The sequence below is a fragment of the Mustela lutreola genome, chromosome 2 (genome assembly GCF_030435805.1).
Source record: "Mustela lutreola isolate mMusLut2 chromosome 2, mMusLut2.pri, whole genome shotgun sequence".
Classification (NCBI taxonomy): domain Eukaryota; kingdom Metazoa; phylum Chordata; class Mammalia; order Carnivora; family Mustelidae; genus Mustela; species Mustela lutreola.
In genome coordinates this window covers 112,172,183-112,194,441 of record NC_081291.1, presented here as the reverse complement: position 1 = coordinate 112,194,441, position 22,259 = coordinate 112,172,183, and the positions used below count along the sequence as shown (strand labels likewise).

The 22,259-nt window shown below is 37.4% G+C and overlaps 1 protein-coding gene across 7 annotated transcripts in view; it reads left to right on the top strand.

The window, feature by feature from the left end:
* Positions 1–22,259, top strand: part of IL1RAP (interleukin 1 receptor accessory protein) — a 139,546-nt gene that overhangs the window by 38,234 nt on the left and 79,053 nt on the right. For all 7 annotated transcript variants that reach the window (XR_009350959.1, XR_009350961.1, XR_009350960.1 and 4 more), the window contains exon 2: positions 16,156–16,220. Coding sequence is in view for 3 of the 7 variants with exons in the window: in XM_059163138.1 (XP_059019121.1) it covers positions 16,157–16,220 (64 nt within the window). In the remaining 4 variants the exon portion in view is untranslated. The remainder of the gene's footprint in view (positions 1–16,155; positions 16,221–22,259) is intronic.

Here is a 22,259-nt window from a genome sequence, read left to right as displayed (position 1 = left end):
CTCAGTTATCATTTATTAGTTTTGCATTAGAAAAACTAATGGTGCAGCCACAAAATCCCCATTTGTATTCCATATATATATGTGTGTGTGTGTGTGTATATATATATATATATATATATATATATATATATATATATAGTGTGTGTGTGTGTGTGTGTGTATGTTCTGATCTCCTATTCAATTTTCTTGTCAAAGCATTTTAAAACCTCATATTAAGCCCTGCTTGAGCACCTCTCTGTGAGGACACTGTTTTTTTTTTTTTTTTTTTTTTTCTAAGTAGCATATCTGTTGAAAATAGGGTTACTTGAGTTTTTAGTGGTTTATGGATCGGTAGGTAATAGCACTATAAAATTCCAGCTCATTTTCATTCTGATGAAAGGCGAATTGCACAGTCCTACTTTCTTTGCAATAAAGTCACCAAATGTTAAATGCATATGGTAAGAACTGTGGCCTGAGCCCCCCACCCCTTCCCTCCATCCAGAGTGATCTGGTGGACTGAGGTCACATCCCAGACTATGGGACTTGTGGGTGCACATTGCCATCTGTTAGGATGATCCTGGTGTCCAAAAATCCGTGAAAGAAGCCATAGAATTTTCTCAACAGGGACACAGACTCACACAGACTCACACAGTGTTAGTTCATGAGGGGATTTTCTTTAACACTTTAGATCCAGAGAGATGATATTTTCTTTAAGACTCTAATTTTGGCTTATGTGGGTTTCCAGAAAGACTTGGAATATTATCCCTGCATTTCAGCATCCAGACTAGGGGTAGGGATGGAGAGGATGCCTAACGGCCTGTGTTCTCCAGTAGACAGAATGGCTGAAAGCAGAGGCTGTCTTGAAGGCCCCATGCTTTCTCACAATTAGCAGTATCAGCCTGGTACACGGTAAGTCTTCTGTGAAAGCTCTAAATTAACTTATGATTTTAACTCTTCTTAGTTAAACTAATTGTGGAAGCTGAGTTACCTGGAGAATAAAGTTCAGTGGCAAAGTCACAAAGCTCATTAATGCAAAAGTCAAGACTAGGACCCACCCCTCTTATTTCTCTGCGTAATTGACAATGAGGAGTCCCTAGGTGCTACAGGGTCTGTTTGAGTTGCTGAAGATACTGAAGCTTCCAGTTTCCTGAACATCAGAGCAGACAAAGCTCTGGTTTGATTGATGATGGCCAGCCAGTCATTTTTTTTTTTCTGACAGAAGCAGAGATGACACGGAGATGTCCTCTTGTGAAAGGACAGCTAACTGTGTTTTTAAGACCAAGGGTGGTTGAGACCCATTCAAGTCTAATTTCTGAAGGCATGTTTCACTTTTTAGGCAATGGGTCTTGAGGAGAGCCACAGGACTCACAGTGACATCTGTCTAGACCCACTCTTGGAGGAGAACACTTCCTCTGGGTAGCCTTGAGCCTCCCTGAAGAATCGAGTTTGCATGTGAATACGGTGTAAAATAAAAGCATCAGCATCTCCTATTTGCATCACATGTGCCTCTTATAAAGCTTTTCCATAAATAGTATCTAGTTTGATCCTTACAGCAGCCTATAAAGTAAATATTTATAATCCTATCTTATCGATAAGAATACCAGAGTCCAGGGGCGCCTGGGTGGCTCAGGGGTTAAAGCCTCTGCCTTCAGCTCAGGTCATGATCTCAGGGTCCTGGGATTGAGCCCCACATTGGGCTTTCTGCTCAGCAGGGAGCCTGCTTCTCTTCCTTTCTCTCTGACTGCCTCTCTGCCTACTCGTGATCTGTCTCTGTCAAATAAATAAATAAAATCTTAAAAAAAAAAAAAAAAAGAATACCAGAGTCCACAGTAAATTATCCAAGGGGCACACAGTTAAAGAGTGACCAACAGCAAACTTGAACAGAGGTTGCTTGTGTCCTAGGGGGATGTTCTTTCTGCTTCCCAGAAGTTGCCCTATGCATATATACATGTTTATTTTGTAACAGCATTGGACTGTGAACATAGACTTGGAGTCCTGGTCCAAATGAGAGATGAAAAGAAAAACCTAAATAAAACAGATTGGGATAGAAATTTCTCAGGGCTCTACAGTACAGATACCTGTTTAGAGTTTTTAGAAAGGTGTAGTTTACTTTTAGCCAGCGACATGATGAGAGATTACCAGGAAAGTCTGTAGAGTGAAGAAGCAGCTGTGGGAAAGTTTGGATTCCCTTCCTTTCCCTTGTGGCCAATTTAGTCCCAAATAGGGCAACTTTAAGAAGCATCTGGATCTGATGGATTGAGGATTGATCTGGGAATTAGGGTTTGGGCTCTCCCTTACCTGATTAGATGTTTTTACTATCTATAGAGGTATTTCCAATGGAACCCTAAGAGATGTAACACATAAAAAAGGGGTTCATGGTTAAATAACTTTGGTTAATGCTGCATTGAAACAAGTAAACCAAAATATTTATTTGACAGATGATCAGAGCCTTTAAAATGCTAATATATATGTGAATCTCTAAGAAAGAGCTTTGTGACATGTCACTTTTCAAAATCATTTGGCCCCATGGTCCTTTGGAAGAAGGCTCACTATGGGATGTGATAGTTTGGTAGTTTTCCTCATGTACTTTGGTGTGATTGTGTTACACATGACCATATACCTGTTCTTGTCTCTATTTTTCTCTTTTTATTTAGTGCTTATAAATCTGGACTTTGCTCCCAAACTGAGATCCATGAGTATAAGAACTGTATGTTTGTTTCTCTATGCCACACAGTTTCTATTAAAGTCTATGAAATAGGAGCTCAGTAAATATCTTTATCTGAACAAAATTTGATTCTGTAGATGCAGAAGCTAGAGCGTATAGTCTTTATGGAGAAATCAATGGAAACTTGGCCACAGTTTTGTTACCTGTGGCTTCTCTAACAGTGTGTAGATGTTGTCTTTCTCTCTTTCTGTCTTTCGCTCAGACAGCATCCTGATCTCCAGACCATCCCTTTAAATTACAGGTTATTGGTGGCAGTGTTCTTATATAAAATTAAGGGTTGAAAACCTGAGATGGCAAAGAAGCTGTTCTGTGCTGGGAAAGGTGATGAATTCCCTCACCTGGAGGTTACTGGATCTGAGCCTATAAGGTGATATGACTGTTTTGTGTCTGTGATGCTTGTGATTTCACCTAATTCCCTACTTAAAGTTCAGATGGCATCATATTTCCCCAGGAGATGGTCCCTCCTTCTCATCTGCTGTGAAATGTCTCTGGTATAGCACTGTCCTCTAGGTTCTGGGTGTTTCAGTGTTTCAGGACTGTAAGCTCCAGGAGGACAGGGGCGTTTTCCTTCCCTCATCTGACTTTGGACTGTGTCCAGAGCTTGATAAATATTTGTTGAGTGAATTGGAAGAATCTTAAGTATATTCCTCAAAAATATTCCTGCCCTCCAACCTTAAAACACCCTGAAATGATTCTCCATCATATTCTGTGTTGGATTTTAATCTACTTTCTTGATTTAAAAGTTTATAGTGCCACTCTGTACTTTTCTCTAAACTCTCCCTGTTTTATTTATTTATTTATTTTTATTAAAGATTTATTTATTTATTTGAAAGAGAGAGCGGGGTTGGGGGCAGAGAGAATCTTGAGACTATGAGCAGACTCTGAGCTGAGCACAGAGCCCACCGTGGGGCTCGATCTCACAAACGTAAGATCACAACCCTGTGCTGACTTTACATCATAACTTGAGATCATTACATGAGCTGAAACCAAGAGTCAGATGCTTAACCAAGAGTCAGATGCTTAGCCGACTCTGCCACCCAGCTGCCTCTCTCTCCCTGTTATTAAACCACACTTTAACTTCAGTCAAGCAAAATTTTTCTATAATATTTTAAAGAAGCATTACATATTAACAGTAAAATATATAAATAAATACTAAGTGTACAGATTGGTGAATTGTTACAAACTCATCATCATGTAGCCATTACCTAACTACAAAATAGGATATTATCAGATCTTGAAAGACTTATTCTCGCCCCTCTCTGTCAGTATGCCCAAGGCAATCGAGGTTCTGATTTGAATTAAATAATAATTAATAGCTGCAATTTCATAACAAAAACCAACATATAGCACATTATATGAGTATAACCCCATCTAATTATAAAACCTCTGTCTATGTGTTGCATCATTTGTCCTCTATGACCACCTCATGTGATAGTCATGGCAGAGGCTTTTACTTCCATTGAAAAAAAAATGGGATATTATAAGACTAGAGAAGGAAAACCTCCTGGACCATAATTTCTCAACTTCAAATTTAATTGTAGAGGGTATCATAATAATCTTGGCTTTTCCTTAAGTTACAGAGGCTGGATTTAAAACTGCTTTCAGTCAGAAGTTTATCTTCTCTGAAATATCTAGAGAATAGGGCACTAAATTTGGACCTGGTACATGCAAAGGTAGGACATGGCAAATTTTGCCCAATGGTCAATGGTCAACTTGAACCAAATAAGTTGGGCTCTTCTTTGTAAATAATATTAATGGTAGTTCACATTGGCCTATTGGTCTACAGCTTCTCAAGTTTTTCACATTTGTAATCTGATTTAATAAGAGCTAGTAATATTTAATAAGGGCATTTGCTAAGAGCTTTCTTATATGCCTGGATGGTGCTAATTACCAAGTTTATTCCTCCCAACAAACTAATAAGGTGGGTATTAGTTTCTGTCACTCCCACTATACAAAATTCATACCTCAGTCTCTATAAGTACAGAATACTTAAGCATCAAATTGTCCACCCTCTAGGAAAAGGGTACAATGGAATACTTTCCTTGTCCCAATTAAGAAGTATCCATGAACAGCTAGCATGTCAGTCTTAAATTAGTCATCAAGGCAGTAACCAGTTGAACATCTAGCATGTCATCAAGGCAGTAACCAGTTTATAACTCTTAAGGGGTGGTTGTGAATCTTTCCCTCCTCTCTCAGGCTGTTCAAGATCAAACGGGCAAACATGAACTCCAAGTGTAATGCTCTTCTTAAGATTTCTTTCACCTTCATCTCACTGAAAACCTAGTTCTAGTTCTCTCTTCTGAAGGATGAAACTTGATCCTATTTCTTCCCTCACCCCACAGAACATGTTGCTATTCAAAATATTTAAGAACAAAAGGAAATCAATCTGTTCCCAATCTATTCCAAGCTTCTAAAGATGGCAGGTGGTATATTATATATGTCCTCTCAGAGTTCCAAACACTTTGAAGCTATTTAGTAACAAAGGGAAAGGCCGTATCTAAGATGAGCGTGCTAATGTTTTCTGGAGCGAACTTTGACTTTGCTGTTGTATCAAGGTTAGCAACACTGGCTTCATATGCTGAAAGTTGGGACATTTCATTGATCTTTCTGTGTGCCTCTACTCCTGGACTTTTCTGGAACATTCAGTACTTAACAACAGGACAGTGTTATTTTCAAAGTAAATGTTGAAAATAGAAACCATATTTAGGTTAAAACAGCTTTCATTTATTTAAACTGTCTGAAAGGGTTCACAAATCATTTGTGGAGCTTTTAAAAAGGAAGACTCATGCCACTTAAAATTTTTTTTTAATTAACATACAATAAAATTGACTTTTTTTTTTTTTTAAAGCACAGCTCTATGAATAATAACTCATGTATAGACTCATTTAATCACTGACCCAATCAGAGTATGGAACTCTACTATCCCCCAAAGGATGCTTTTGTGCTATGACTTCAGAGTTAACATCTGCCCACTCACTACCTCTAACCCCTGATCTGTTCTCTCTCATTCTAGTTTTGTCTTTTTGGGAATGTCTTTTATTTTATTTTAATTTTTTAATATTTTTTTGAAGATTTTATTTATTTATTCGACAGAGTTCATGAGTAGGCAGAGAGGCGAGCAGAGAGAGAGGGGGAGTCAGGCTCCTTGCTGAGAAGAGAGCCCCACATGGGACTTGATCCCAAGACCCTAGGATCACTACCTGAGCCAAAGGCAGAGGCTCAACCCACTGAGCCACCCAGGCACCCCATGAATGTCTTTTAAATGGAATTAGACTGTTGGTAATCCATTGAGACTGGCATTTTTCCCTTAACATAATGCCTTTGAGATTCTTCCAAGTTGTTGTTATGGACAGCTTATTGTTTTGTTTGACTGAAAAGTAGTCTGTTTTTCAGATGTATAAGAGTTTATCCATTCGCCTGGTGAAGGACATTGGCGTTGTTTCTAGTTTTTGACAATTAATAACAGAGTTGCAGTAAACATTCATGTACAGGTTTTTGTGTGAACGTAAGTTTCCAGTTCTCCTGGGTGAATACCCAGGAGTGGGATCCTATGGCAAGTGTATGTTTAACTTTATAAGAAGCTGCCAGGTTGTTTTCCAGAGGCTATGCCATTTTATAGTCCCAGCAGGATGGTTTCAGCAGCTCTGTATTATCTTCAGCATTCAGCATTGCTGGTATTTCTTACTTTAGTGATTCTGAAAAGTGTGTAGTGATATCTAATTTTGTTTTTAGATTTTCATTTCCCCTATGGCTAATGATGTTAAACATCCTTTCCTGTATTAATTTACCTTCTAAATATCCTTTTCCGTAAAATGTCTCTTTAAGACTTTTGACATTTTAGGGGTGCCTGGGTGGCCCAGTCAGTTAGGGATCTGACTTCATCTCAGGTCATGGTCCCAGAGTCCTGGGGTCTAGCCCCATGTCAGGCTCTTTGCTCAGCAGGGAGCCTGCTTCTCTTTCTCCCCCTCTGCCTGCCACTTCCCCTCCTGTGCTCTCTCTCTGCGTCAAATAAATAAATAAAAAATCTTGAAAAAAAAAGACTTTTGACATTTTAAAATTGGGTTCTTTAGATAGGTAAAGAAGAGGTGGAGTTTGTATGCACACCCATAGACAGAATGAAATTTTACCATTCATGACAACATGGATGGATGGAAGAGATATTATGCTAAGTGATGTAAGTCAGACAAAAAAAGGCGGGTACCATCCGAGTTCACTTATATTTGGAATCTAAAATACAAACAAAAAACAGAAATAGATTTATAAATACAGAGAACAAACTAGCGGTTACAAGAGGGAATGGGGGAGTGAGTGAAATAGATGAAGGTGATTAAGAGGCACAAACTTCCAGTTATAAAGTAAATAAGTCACAGGGCTGAAAAGTACAATATAAGGAATATAGTCAGTATTTTAGTAACTTTGTATGGTGACAGATGGTAACGACACTTAGCATGGCAAACAACTGGTAATATATATAATTGTCACATCATCATGTTATATACCTGAAACTAATATAATATTCTGTCAACTATAATTCAATTTAAAAAAAAGTTGGGTTGTTTATAGTACAATTCCTACAGTTTTATTATTCCTTTTCAAAATGTTCTTCAATATTGAAGGTGTTTCTCTTTCCATATAAGTTTTAAAATCAGCTTGTCTATATCTATAAATAAATCTTGCTAAGATTTTTTCTTGGAATTTTACTAAGTCTGTCAATAATTTGGGGAGAGAATTGACATCTTTTCTATGTGGAGTCTTTCAGTCTATGAATATGGTATGCCTTCTGCATTATTTTCAGTTACCACTCTAATAAATAGCCAAAAACTTAGTGACTTAAAACAACATTCATTTATTATATCACAGTTTCTGTGAGGCAGAAGTTCAGATAAAATGTTCTCTGCCTGAGTCTTACAAAGTTAAAATTAAAGTGTCTGCAAGGCCGTGTTCCTTTCTGGAGGCTCTGGGGAAGAATACAGTTCCAAAGTTGGGCAGAAGTTTTTTTTTTTTTTTTTTTTTTAAGTTTTTATTTAAATTCCAGTTAGTTAACATACAGTGTAATATTAGTTGCAGGTGTACAATCTAGTGATTCAACAATTCCATACAACACCCAGTGCTCATGGCAAGTGTGCGCCTTAATCCCCATAACCTACTTAACCCATTTCTCTACCTACCTCCCTTTTGGTAACCACCAGTTTGTTCTCTGTAGTTGAGTCCATTTCTTAGTTTCTCTCTCTCTTTTTCTTCCCTTTGCCCATTTACTTTGTTTCTTAAACTCCACGTATTAGTGAAATCATATAGTATATTTGCCTTTCTCTGACTGAATTATTTCACTCAACGTAATACTATCTAGCTCCATCCATGTCATTGCAAATGGCCAGATTTCATTCTTTTTATGGCTAAATTATATATATATACACAAATACACACACACACACACACACACACATACATACACACACATATGTAATATCCCACATCTTCTTTATCCATCCATCTCCTTCATCAATCTATGGACACTTGTGCTATTTCCATAATTTAGCTATTGTAAATAATGCTGCTGGAAACATTGGGGTGCATATAGCCCTTTGAATAGCATTTTTTTAATAGTATTTTTATATTTTTTGGTAAATACCTTGTAGTGAGACTGCAGGACAGTAAGATAGTTCAATTTTTAACTTCTTGAGGAACCTCAATACTATTTTTTGCAGTGGCTGCACCAGTTTGTATTCCCGTTGACAGTGTAAATGTAAGAGGTTTCCTCTTTCACCACATCCTCAGGTTACTGGGAGCATTTTATTCCCTATGTTGTAGGCCATAGGTACCTTTTGTCTTACTGGCTATCAGGCTGTCAGCTGAAGGTATCTTTCAGCTCTGGAATATCACAGGCATTCCTTGACAGGTTGCTACATTTATCTTTAACATCAAAAGACTTTGGGGTTCTTTTCTTACTTCACATTTCTTTATCTATCCGTTGTATCTCTCTCACTCTAACCAGAGAAACTTCTTTGCTTCTTAGGGTTGATGTGATCAGATTGAGCCCATGTGGATAATCCAGTATAATTTTCATATTTTGAGCTCCATACCCTTAATTATATTTGCATAGTTCTCTAGCTAAGTAGGTAACAAAACAGGTTGCAGGAATTTAGGGCATGGGGCCATTTTGCCAACCACATATTTCTATTTATTTAGGTTATTTTTAATTTATTTTACCAACATTTTATATATTTCAGCATACAGACCTTCCTCATGTTGGTTAGACTCTTACCCAGCATTTCTTTTTTACTTACTGTGATGAGTATTTTAAAAAGTTTTTCCATTGTTATTGCTAGTATATAGTAATATATTTAATTTTTCTGTGTTGACTATGTACTCTGTGACTTGACTTATTTAGTTCTTTTTTTGTGATAGATTCTTGGGGATTTTCTATGTTGGAAATTACATCATCTGTGAATAGCCTTATTGTATTAGTTTAGACTTCCAGTATGATGTTGAATAATAATATAAATGAATGTCCTTGCTTTGCTCCGAAGCTGAGTGGAAAAGTATTCAGTTTTCAACATTAGATGTGATATTAGATGTAGGTTTTTTGAAGATACTCTTTATTGCCTTGAGGAGGTTCCCTTCTACTCTTAGTTTGCTAAGGCTTATATCATGAATGGATACTGAATTTTGTCAAATGTTCTTGGATCAATTGACATAATCATGTGGTTTTGGTTTCTTTAGATATTTCAAATACTGAATCCAGACTTGCATATCAGGGATAAACTCTATTTGATTTTGGGATATCTATACAGTTATTTTCTTATGCTATCTATGGCAGAGTTTAGAATCAAAGTGATATTGTGTATCATAGAATGAATTGGTAGCTGTTTAGTCTTTAATTTTATGAAAGAGATTATATAGAATTGATGTTATTTATTTTTTAAATGTTCGATAGAATTCACCAGTGAGATCATCTGGAGCTTGGGAATTTCTTTTTTGTAAGGTTTCTAGCTTCAAATTTAATCTTTGAAAATAATTATAGGCCAATAAGATTGTTCTTTTCATTTTGGATGAGCTTTGATAGCTTGTGGGTTTTGAGATATTGGTACATTTCATTTAAATTGTGTAGTTTATGTGCCCAGATAATTTAGTATTCTCTACTAAATTTAGTATTCTAAATTTAGTATTCTAGTATTCTAGTATTCTAAATTTAGTTTATGTGCCCAGATAATTTAGTATTCTCTACTAAATTTAGTATTCTAAATTTAGTATTCTCTACTTGCCCATACAATCAGTAGTGATGTACCCTCTTTCATTTCTGATATTAGTGATATGTATCTTTTTTCCCCTTCTTGGTTCACCTGACTAGAGTTTTAACAATTTTTGTTGTTGTTGTTTTCAAAGAACTAACTTTTAACTTCTTTGTTTTTTCTCTTTTAAAATTTTTGATCTCTATTCTTTTCTTTTTGCTTGCTTGTTTTATTCTTTTCTTATTCTAGGTTCTTAAGGTAGAAGATTAGATTATTGACTTGAAATTTTTCTTTTCTAATATAAACCTTCTAATACTACAAATTATCCTCTAAGCACTATTTTAACTGCATCCCACACATTTTGGTATGTTGTATTTTCATTTTTGTTCAGTTTAAAATATTTTCTAATAGTTGTCTGTTTTAACCCATCACTTATTTAGACACACAATTGGTCCTTGAACAGCCTAGGTTTGAATTGTGCAGATACACTTAAACACAAATTTTTTTTCAATATATGTTCTACAGTAATGTAAATGTATTTTCTCTTCTTTATGACTTTCTCAATAACATTTTCTTTTTCTTTTTTTTTTTTTTTAAGATTTTTTATTTATTTATTTGACAGACAGAGATCACAAGTAGGCAGAGGCAGGCAGAGAGGAGGAAGCAGGCTCCTGCTGAGCAGAGAGCCCGATGTGGGACTCGATCCCAGGACCCTGAGATCATGACCTGAGCCGAAGGCAGCGGCTTAACCCACTGAGCCACCCAGGCGCCCCTCAATAACATTTTCTTTTCTCTAGCTTACTTTATTGTAAGAATATACTATATAATACATATACAAAATATACATTAATTGACTTTTTATGTTATTGGTAAGGCTTCCAGTTAAACGTAAGCTCTTAGTAGTTAAGTTTTGGGGAAACCAAAAGTTATGCATGGATTTTTAACTGTGTGAATGGTTGACACCCCTAATCCTGTCTTGTTCAAGGGTCAGCTGTAAATTCCTTAATTTCTAGGTGTTTGAATATTATCCTGCTATTCTTCTTTTATTTATTTCTAGTTTAATTCTATGGTTAGAGAATATATGTTCAATTATTTTAAACTTGTTTAAGGTTTGATTTATGGTACATGACATAGCTGATCTTGCTGAATGTCCTATATATACTTGAAAATAATATTCTATTATTTAATTTTGGAGTCCTCATATAATTGTTTTATCCATTCTACCCAGGTTTATTGCTGCATTCATTGAGAGAAAAAGAGTGGATTATGCTTATGATTATTATTTTAATCAGATTAGAGTCTTCCATGTCACTTTGCTGACACTATTGATTACTGATAAATATTCTTTTCTGAAGTATTCTTCACAAGGGTCAATTTATGGTTCAAACACTGGATAAAAGATTGATGGTGAAAATAACTTTGATTTCTTAATAAATGCCATCTCTCCTTTTCTGTAAAATAAGATGATTAATAACTTATCCTATGCCCTTTAGAAGCTTGTTTGTCATCTTAGGTGAGCATACATACAAGATCTGCTCAAACTTTATTAATAAGTTAGAGAAGTAAGTTAGATACAGTTACTGACTTTATCAGTTAAGTTAGGACCTGTATGAGTCAGGGCTCAAGAAGGGAATTTGGCTGCAGGGCATGGAGATGACCATCTAGGGTGTGTGGTTTGGTGTTAATGACCAGGTTTTCAGTGGACAGATCAGAGCAAAGGACATCTGTCCACCAGGAATGAAGCAGGTGATAAGAGCATTGTGGTAACAGGAGGCTTATCCAGCTTGGGAAAAACTTACAAATTTCAGGGGACAAATTCAGGCTTTTGTAAGAGTGCTGAAAAGCACCAGGTTAAAGTTCAAAGCCTCAGCTAGGTTGGTGGGCTTCAGAGAGTGACTGGGATCGGGGTATGGGCTATGTGTGGAATCAGGAAACAGGGAGAGATCCAGCCCTGTGGCCTGGAGAAATGTGCAGAAGGAAGGCAAATGTGATTCATAGGTAATTCCAGCCTTGGGGCAGCAGACCTAGTTTCAGCCTGTCACCTGTGGACTGGGTGAGAGAACCACTGGTCAGAGCTGATGCAGAGGTCAGGAGATCCTGAAGCTTATTAAACCTAGAGAATGCAGGCAACGGAATTATTCATAACCAGGAGTTACTGTTAAAGTGGTGACCACACATTAACAGTCATCATTAATATTATTGTGGATTTCATAGACATGAGTGTATATTTGAAACTCTTTGCCAGGTAATATAGACATCTGAGTTGATATATCAGGAAACAATGAAACTAAATATGAGAGAAGTACTCAGATCTAAGAGCGGACTATGAAAATGATTATATAGTAGGTATAATGGGTAGCGTGGAAAAGGCCGACTGGGAATTTATTTTTGTAAGTTGCAATCATCTGAGGCAAGGGCAGAATCTTTTAAACACCATGGCAATAATCTAGTATATGTGCTGCCGAAGCGAGCACACACCATGGCAATAATCTAAAGCTAGGTTGTAATTCAGACCATGAGAAACCGTGTGTTATTAGCAGGTTCCTTTGCTTTCTGACAGCTTCTCCATCTCTGAAAATATCCAGCACTCTCTCTCCCCAAGAAACAAGAACGAAAAATGTATGACTAGTCACAATAATAAAATTCTGAGGGAGAATTCAAGACGATGTTAAATGAACCAGCCAACCTCCTCCCACTAACCTTGGTACCTTTAGTCTGTCAAAACCAGCCTGCACAATCACATTTCCTTCTCAGTCTCCTTCATTCTAATTCATCGCAGGACAGGACTGACCCTGGATTTGTTTTTGCACACAGGTTATCTTTAGATTGGCTTTACCTTGATGACCTGACTTCTTGCTGCCTCTGACATAATCCAGTTACTCAGGGGAATATCAATTAAGGCCCTCAATCACACTAATTAGAATGTCTTCTAAGTGTTGCCCTAGGAATTCAACAGCTTATAAATAGGCAAATTGGGAAAATCTAGAGGTGTAAGTTTTGTTTTGTTTTGTTTTTATAGCCAAAAGCAATTTAGGAGGTAGAGTGCTTTAGCATAGCTGAGTATTGGAGCTGAAGTTACTGTGCCCTGAATCTGCAATGAAATATCCAGTTGTTTTCCACTGACAATGGATTAATGCGGAATTATTAATTACTTTTATTAATGAGTTGGATGAGGACATAGGTGGCATGCTGATCAAGATTATAGATGACACAAAGCTAGGAATTAAACAATTATTTTGATGACAAGTTCAGGAGACAAAATGATTTTAAGACAGAATATAGTCACAATCCATCCAACACATGCCCAGAAGAAATGATCTCCAGCAGGCACAATTCGATGCTCACATCAGTCTTCTAATCAGAAGCCTTCAGTGGTTCCCTATTTTCTGTTTAAATTAAATTCCAAGTCCTTTGCTATTCAGGGCCTTGCCATATTCTGATCCTAATACTCCCTGCCTTTTTACAATTTATTTTATTTTATTTTTAATTTATTTTTTTTCAATTTATTTATTTTCAGAAAAACAATATTCATTATTTTTTCACCACACCCAGTGCTCCATGCTATCCATGCCCTCTATAATACCCACCACCTGGTACCCCAACCTCCCACCCCCTCGCCACTTCAAACCCCTCAGATTGCTTTTCAGAGTCCATAGTCTCTCATGATTCACCTCCCCTTCCAATTTATCCCAACTCCCTTCTCCTCTCTAACACCACTTGTCCTCCATGATATTTGTTATGCTCCACAAATAAGTGAAACCATATGATAATTGACTCTCTCTGCTTGACTTATTTCACTCAGCATAATCTCTTACAGTCCCGTCCATGTTGCTACAAAAGTTGGGTATTCATCCTTTCTGATGGAGGCATAATACTCCATAGTGTATATGGACCACATCTTCCTTATCCATTCGTCTGTTGAAGGGCATCTTGGTTCTTTCCGTAGTTTGGCGACCATGTCCATTGCTGCTATAAACATTGGGGTACAGATGGCCCTTCTTTTCACGACATCTGTATCTTTGGGGTAAATACCCAGGAGTGCAATTGCAGGGTCATAGGGAAGCTCTATTTTTAATTTCTTGAGGAATCTCCACACTCTTCTCCAAAGAGGCTACAGCAACTTGCATTCCCACCAACAGTGTAAGAGGGTTCCTCTTCCTCCACATCCTCTCCAACACATGTTGTTTCCTGTTTTGTTAATTTTGGCCATTCTAACTGGTGTAAGGTGATATCTCAATGTGGTTTTAATTTGAATCTCCCTGATGGCTAGTGATGATGAACATTTTTTCATGTGTCTGATAGCCATTTGTATGTCTTGATTGTAGTTCTTTTACTAATACCTTGTGCTTGAGCCAAACCGAATTATCTACGGATTATTTCCCTTTTATGTTCCATGCTTTGCCTATCTCTGAACATTATACCCCCCGGAGTTTCTTTTCCCCACTTTCCTTCTGTTTCAATTCAGTTCTTGCCCAGTCAAAAGCTACTTCTTGTCCTTAGTCTTCTTTCATTGCTTTGGATGGAATAATCTCTTTCTCTTGCTGATCTTCAGTGATACTTATCTGTTCCTCTCTGTGTTTATCATTGTTTAGTTTGTATCGTCATTATTTTGGTACCCATTTTAAGTCTCTTCTAGTGTTTAGTGCTCTACCTTCTGTCTGAGAAATCTTTGCATGTCTTGTAATGGCCCTGCATGTGTCTTCTTCATAGTTGACGATGATGAAATAGTTTATCTCCTCTCCTGGGGAGAATTGCCTTTAGAGGAGACTTTACATCTTGCTCACCAGAGGCCCCTGCAACTGTATCAAGGAGACATGTAAACAGAAAGTGCCTCACACATATTTAATTGAACAAATGAATGACTGACGAAAGAGTTCCTTAAGTTAACAGTGTAAGAATTGGAAGAAAAGGGTGGTGGTAAGAAAGAAACCTTTAATCTCTGGGATTAAAAATGGCTGTTTAGGATATAATAAATTCACTTGTCACTTTTGAACAGTCATGCTAAAGAAGGAAGTACAATATGAACTACAGATTTGTGGTGATGTGTGGCCAAGAGAGGTGACCGCTTTTGGAAATGTGCATTGTCCTTTAAAGTGATCATACACTCTGGATTGCTTAGGCTGTACCAGTTTATACCTTTTGTTTCAGTGGCACCCTCTTACAGCTGTCTCCTTTTAAGTGCTATTATCTGGCTACCCTATTTTTCAAATACCTCTTTGACCTTTTCAGGATGGTGGGTCCCTTTGGTAGTGAAACTTGTGCCATTGCGTTATGTTGGCCGGGGGGTATCAGTCTCATCTCTGGCACTTACTAGAGATGTGATCAGGACAATGACCAAGACGTCTGTAAGCACTCTTATGTGGCTGCTCTGTTCAAAATAGCAACAGTCTTGAATATGGAATTTTTCAGTAATATCCAGGTTTCAGCATTTATAACCCTATCAAGATTCTATCACAGGGAAGATATGTCTAGGGCAGTAGGGAAATAAATATCTCACAGAGTTGTTAAATCTCTAGGTCTTCTGTATTAGAGATCACACAACCAAATGTAAGGGCAGAGTTCTTGCTACTTGGCTGTTCTAGCTGGCTATCAGTAGAAAGGCTGAAGGTCACAAAAACTGGACTCCAGCTTTATCATTTGTCTCTTCCAGGGAGAAGAGGGGAGCGGGCACAGCAGAGAGTGAGGTTTAGATCTTCCCCTTTACTCCAAATTCCAAGTGTGGTGGACTGTAGACCAAGTCTGCATCCAGGGTTTCTAGACCTTCTAGTCATCACTATGAAGGATAAGTGTCTGGATCATAAAATATTAACAGTTGGGAACAGACCACATGAATGCCAAGGAGGGAAAGAAGATCAAATTTATCTGCCAGAAATGTGACTCCTGGTGAAAAAAGTCAAGAGGAATATTTTCCTTAAGTAGGCAGTTGTAGTTGAATGATTAAGAGATAGTTCTGCAGCCAGAGTGCTGAAGCTTAATCATTATTCTCCTACTTTCTAGGCAAAAGATGTTGGTTATCTTATTTAAACTTGTCTCAGTTTCCTTATCTGTACTATGGGTGTTAAAAAAAATCTTATTGGTTGGTTCCTGCAATTAAATTAGTTAATATTGTAGACATGCTAGAACAGTTCCTCATCCATCCTTAGCTTGTGTATGTGGTAATTATTACTTAAGCTCTAAAGAGTGGTAAAGTACTCTCCCTTAACTTTGTATTTATGTTGACAGGATGGGACTCCTGTGGTGTGTGATGAGTCTCTACTTCTATGGGATCCTGCAAAGTGATGCCTCAGGTAAACAAATAACTTTTGACAATCTATTAAAATATGAATTATCTATAGGATAATGTGTCAAATTTTTCTGAAAAATGTGTTAAGACTACATAAGATTTATATCCGTTGTCTTCTATGGTACCACAGAATCATAGATGTGACACAATCATCAATTTTGGTGATGATACCTCTAGTCTTCAGGGGACAAAATGTACTTAGGGCAGTGGTCTGGTTTGTATAAATATAGGAATTTTCCATCTCCTTCACATCCAAACGAACTAGAATCCTGCTTCTTCTCCCTTTACCTCAGGTCCAATGGGAAAAGAAATGACAGTGATGGTAGCATGACTCTGTTTTCCAAACTTCAGCCAGTGGTAGAAGAGGCATTGAGGCTAATAGTCTATTAAGACCTTTTAAGAGCAAATGAATAACAATGATTTCTTGTCATACTGCTACAATCTAGGGGAAAAAGGACCTACAGTTACGTTCATCCCCCCACCCCCACCCTTTGGGTGTTGCCCCTTAAGAGAAATCAACCAAACCTTGAGTTTGAATTACCAAGCTCAGTCATCGGGTCTGGATCATATGAAATCAGAGCCAGAAGGGATTTGAAAATTCATCTTTCCAGTACTCCTCTCATCTCCAGAATTACTGCTCAGGACCACTCTGTGGTAACTCTAACTAGTGATCATCTCATCGCAGTCCATATGTCTTTGGACTGACCAAGTTCTTAGAAAGTTTTTAGTATATATAATTGAAATCTATTTCTGTCATTTCCACATTTTTCTGGTTCAACTCCTTGAATTTCATAGAGGATACTCAGTCCAGTGGTTCTTTAATTTTAATTCAGGGAACCTAGATATCTTCATTTGAAAAGGCTTCTCATGTATAATTCCCCTGAAGACCACAGACAATACTTTAAATATCATAGCTTTAATTTCTCTTCTGCGTGAGAGGTCTTCAGAAATGTTAAAATAATGATTGCATAGCCATGACATTGTTTTCCAATATATTTCTTCAATCTTTCTTCACATGGTATGGATTGGAGCCCTTCTTATTCTGATTATCTTTTCTGGGTATGTGTTTTGATTTCTATACCACTTAAAGAATGTAATAGAAACCAAAAATAAGACTAAAAGGCATATAACTAGGACAGAATGCAGCTCAAAGCTGAGAGAAGTGGAGATAACTTCCAACCTGGTTGACCCTTTTCTCATGGAAAGCATATTTCCTAATCTGGCTGATATTCAGCGGGGGTACGCTAGTACTAGTACACATACAGAGCTCCTGGCTATTTAAACCAGTGTCTGGCCTGCTTGATTGAGTATCCCATTTGACTGGTCAGTGGTGGTGATGTCCTGATTTTTAAATATGTTAAATAAGACCCCTGATTAGTATTAGTTCTTATTTGATTCGGTTCAGTGCTTGAATATTATCTGCTTACAGAGGCCTTACTTAACTTAACCACTTTAACGAAAATAGCCCTCCCTATCACACCTCTCTGTATCTACCTATAGTTTCCTTCCTGACTCATCTCATCATTTCTCGACACCATGTTAACTTTCTCTTGTCTCCTCCTCCTCTGCTTTTGCTTCTCTCTGTTCTTTTCCTTCCCATCCTCCTCCTTTCCCTTCTTTTTCTCTCTTTCCCTCCTTCCCTTTCTCCTTTCATCCCTATTTCACTACTTGTAAATGGTCCAAGGTCAGGAACGTAGCCTCTTTGTTTTTTACCCAAATACTTGGAATAATGATTGGCACATAGACACATAGTAGGTATGCACTCTCTCTTTCTATCTATACATTATAAATAGATGGATATGTATATATATATATATATATATATATATATCCATATATATGTGTATATTTATGTGTATGTAAATATATGTATATATGCATACACACACACACGCACACACACACACATATTATAAATGGATGGAAAAAAAGTCTTTTCACTTCCCCTTGGCCAAAATTGGCCAATTTTATAATGGGACTTGTTTGGATTAATGCCAGTAATTCATCAATGTAGTTTTATGTCCTGCCTTACCTAGAAGGAGAAGGGAGAGGTGATCATGTTATTCTTGTTGAGATATGAGTGACATCCCAGAAGTTTCTGGGCTCTGGTGTCTCTCCAGCAGTCTGAATGACCTTTACTGTAATCCATCTAAGGAGGTTCCCTACCCCCACCCCAAATGCTATTGGAAAGTGAGCTTTCTACCCAGGAACTGTGACTCATAATTCTGCCAGGGAAACTGACTTCTTGAATAAGATAAGTTCTCATACCAGTCCCATTGAGTCACCATGGGAGCAGGAAACATGTTGTAATCCCCTCAGCCCATCTGGCACATACTCATTTGCCTTCCTTATGAAAAGGTATATTGTGTCTGTGTCAGTGATGCACTTCCTAGTTGGAGGAAGAGGAATAAAAAGGAAGTGTTGTTGACAAAAATAAAAAGGACGACTAACTCTGGGCTACTAGGGGACGGAAGGGACCGCTGCGTATTCTGAAGGAATCAATGAACCTCTCGCGCATCAAGGTATTACTTCTTACAATGATGTAAATGTTGGCAGACTTGTTGGCCTTTCATGAGGTTCTTCCTGGGCTTCAGGTACCCATATTAATGGAATCACAGATTAATGTGTAGAACAAAGAAGAAATAACCAGAAAACTCTAAAACAATGTACATGCATATGATATTAGTAGGAGTTTTGTCTGGTTGTTTTGGGCCTTTTTACATGGACCCTTTTCTTAAGGGAATGCTCACATTTAAGAAAGAGGCCATATGAACAAAAGAGCTTTAGTTTCATGCAGTTTTTTTTTAATTTATTTTTAAAAATTTTATATATATACATACATATGTATATATATATGTGTGTGTATATATATATATATATATAATTTTTTTGAGAGAGAAATAGCATGGGCATGAGTAGAGGTGGGGTGGGGGACAAAAAGAGGGAGAGGGAGAGAGAGAATCAAGCAGACTCCCCCATGGAATGCAGAGCCCAATGTAGGGCTTGATCTCGTGACCCTAAGATTATGACCTGAGTCCAAATCAAGAGTTAGCTACTCAAACAACTGAGCTGCCCAGGCACCCCCATGCAGTGTGTTTTAAGTGCAGTGAACTTCACTTTAAGGCCCAGAATTCTGACTCTAGAACACAGTCTTTCTTGTAGCAGTACTGTGATTTCATTATTCATTCAGGAAAGTGGGAGCAACATTTCCATCTCAGGTGTCCATATACGCAAATACTTAAAAACAAGCATTTACTTTTAAGGAATTAAAGCTTGGATAATTATAAAGGAATTAAAGCTTGGATAATTATCACTATAATGTGATAGTTATGTGGTAATAATAAAACTTCCTTTGCTGAGAAAGCACTTTGCATTTTGCTTTTTCAATGTCATTTGACTCTCACACCCAAACTATAGTGTAGTCAGGCTGTTGTAACCCAATTTGGGGGAAAAGAAACTTAGAATCAGAGTAGTTAAGTGAATTACCCAGTCACACAGCTAATAAGTAATATAACTGTGAGTTCAACTAGTTCCTCCATTCTCAATATGCATGCTATTTTAGCTAAATATACTCCTCTTGGACTGCACTAGGATATATACTTTTTTTTTTTTTTTTTTAAAGATTAAGATCCAAGAGGTCACAGGTTCTGCTAACTGTTAAGGAACCTTTCAGTAATAGATTTCTGTGCTTTTTAGATAAGAAGTATCTTCCCTCCCAACTCCCCTCCTTAGGTGGTTTCTTCAGGAGGAAAATCACTATAATGTAAGCTCAAAATTCAATATTCCCATTTTTGCTTGTTATGGTATTGAATATTTCCAATACTAAACTCAAAGTTCTGTTTTGAAAGAATTATGAAAGCAAACTTGTCACACATTTCTCTTCTGGTGTGTTCCATTGCCAGCATGTTAGAAAGTTGAACTGTTAAAACTGCCTTTACCGTAGAAAGAAATATTTGCAACTTGTGATGCCAAGTCAGGGAGAGGGTGAGAATGATACAACATATAATATGGTGAATTAAAAAAAAATTACCACATCAAAATTATTTGTTACAGATACCACATTAAAAAGAGCAATGCATTTTCTTTCCCAAGTGCACACACACACACACACACACACAGACCTTTGAATATAGCTTTTTATTTCAAAGTCAACGAACAGTTGATAGTGTGCCAGGTGCGGGGTTAAGTTTTACACACGTTATCATTAATGTCACAGAAGATGCTGGGGGCTGGGGCTGGGGTGATGAGTAGAGAGTCTTAAACACATTTTATAGTTCAGGAAAAGAAGAACCAGGGAGGTGACCCAAGATAACAGTGCTCATGGTGGCATGTCTGATAGAGCTAGGTTTTGAAGGCTACCTCAACTCCAAAAGAGAGCCCTTTTCTTTAAATGGTATTGCCTTCTTTTAGGACTTTGTTCTGCTAATAGCTGTTAGATCGCATGATTTCATTTCCATTAATTTTGAGGAATTTGCAGTGTAGAAATACTCTTGGCTTATTGAGAGTGAATAACACTATGTAAAACAAACAAACAAATAAGTAAGTAAAAACACTGGTTTACCAAGAATCAAGAGTCATTGCTTGACATTATGAGTGTTTGACTTTATAGGTATTTAATACATTCAAGAAGTCATTTAATCACCCATCAGTCACTATGACCTTACCTATAAACCCAACCAACCAATCAACAATAGCAAAGCTCTGGCCAATTTTGCTTTCTTGCTTTTTTATTAAAGAACATTCTGGTCATTATTATATATCATGGACATATACTCTTCCTGTTATTTAATTAAGTGATTTCTAATGGCAAGTGTTTGTCTTACAATGATTTTACTTTAATCTAAAGATCGTGTGTTTGACAGTTTTATATTACAGAATCCAGGGCAAATAAGGGAAGGCTTTTTGGAAACATCTTCCAGTCAAGTCTGACAGAAAGAAGAGAAAATGAATATCAAGCAAAATGCCATGACAGAGCAGAGAATGTTATTGGCCTTGTAGGGAGGTACTGGAGAACACATCTCAGTCCAGGAACAATTGCTCTTTTCCAGGAGAAAATGCCTCTTATTTGGGAATGGAACAGAGCAGTGAGACTAAGGGATAGCGTGAGGGTATTTAGAAGCCAAGCTGGGAGGGCAGGGTGGGGACAGTTTGTGGACGACAGGAATCCCTCCAGGTAAAGAGGACATTTGTGTTGAATATATTTCAGATATAGTTGGCTGGCTCTTTTCCCTTGTTTTATTTTGTCTTAACTTTCATAAGGGTTTATAATATTTCTGATGCTCTGTTTTGGTTCTTTGGTTAGGACTCAATTTGTTGCCAGCCCTGGTGGCCTCATATTTTTTGAATATGCTTTTTGAAAAACTCCATTCTTGGATGTACTTGTGACATTCAGTCCTGTCTCTGTTGCCCATGGCTGGTCATCCTGAACACACTTCGCTTCTATGCAATTTAGTCCAAACATTTTGAGAATGTCTGACGAATACAGTTTCATTTTATTCTTAGACCTAAAGGTCATTGGAATTATAACATTTCACCCTACTGTCCTTTAAATGCTGCCTCTTAGGAGCAGATATCTTCACTCTTTTTATTTTTCTTTTCTTTTCCTTTCTGTTCCCCTTCCTTCCTTCCTTCTTTCCTTCCTTTTTCTCTCTCATTCTTTCTTTCTTGAAACACACTGGTGCTTATTTTTTAAGTTAACTTATGCTTCCCAAGAGTGAATATTCTGTAACCTGATTGAAAAGAGGTTTGAGTAGCATGATTTATGGGTCTGATGCTGACTTTGCAAATACAAACTCTCCTGAATAGCTTCTTGTATCATAGTGATAATTCTATGTTTAGAAAAATGACCTGATTCTCCCTTCACACGGCTGCGTTAGCTAAGAGAAACCAGGATTTTTGCATGGAATGTATTTTGTGTATAGGGTTACTGGTGACGGTGTCTGGTCTGGTTTTTGAGAATCTGTTCAGGATTAAATCACCTTCATTTCCACGTTCCCGCCTCCCCCACCCCTACCCCCACCCCAGAACATTTGTTTCTGCCTTA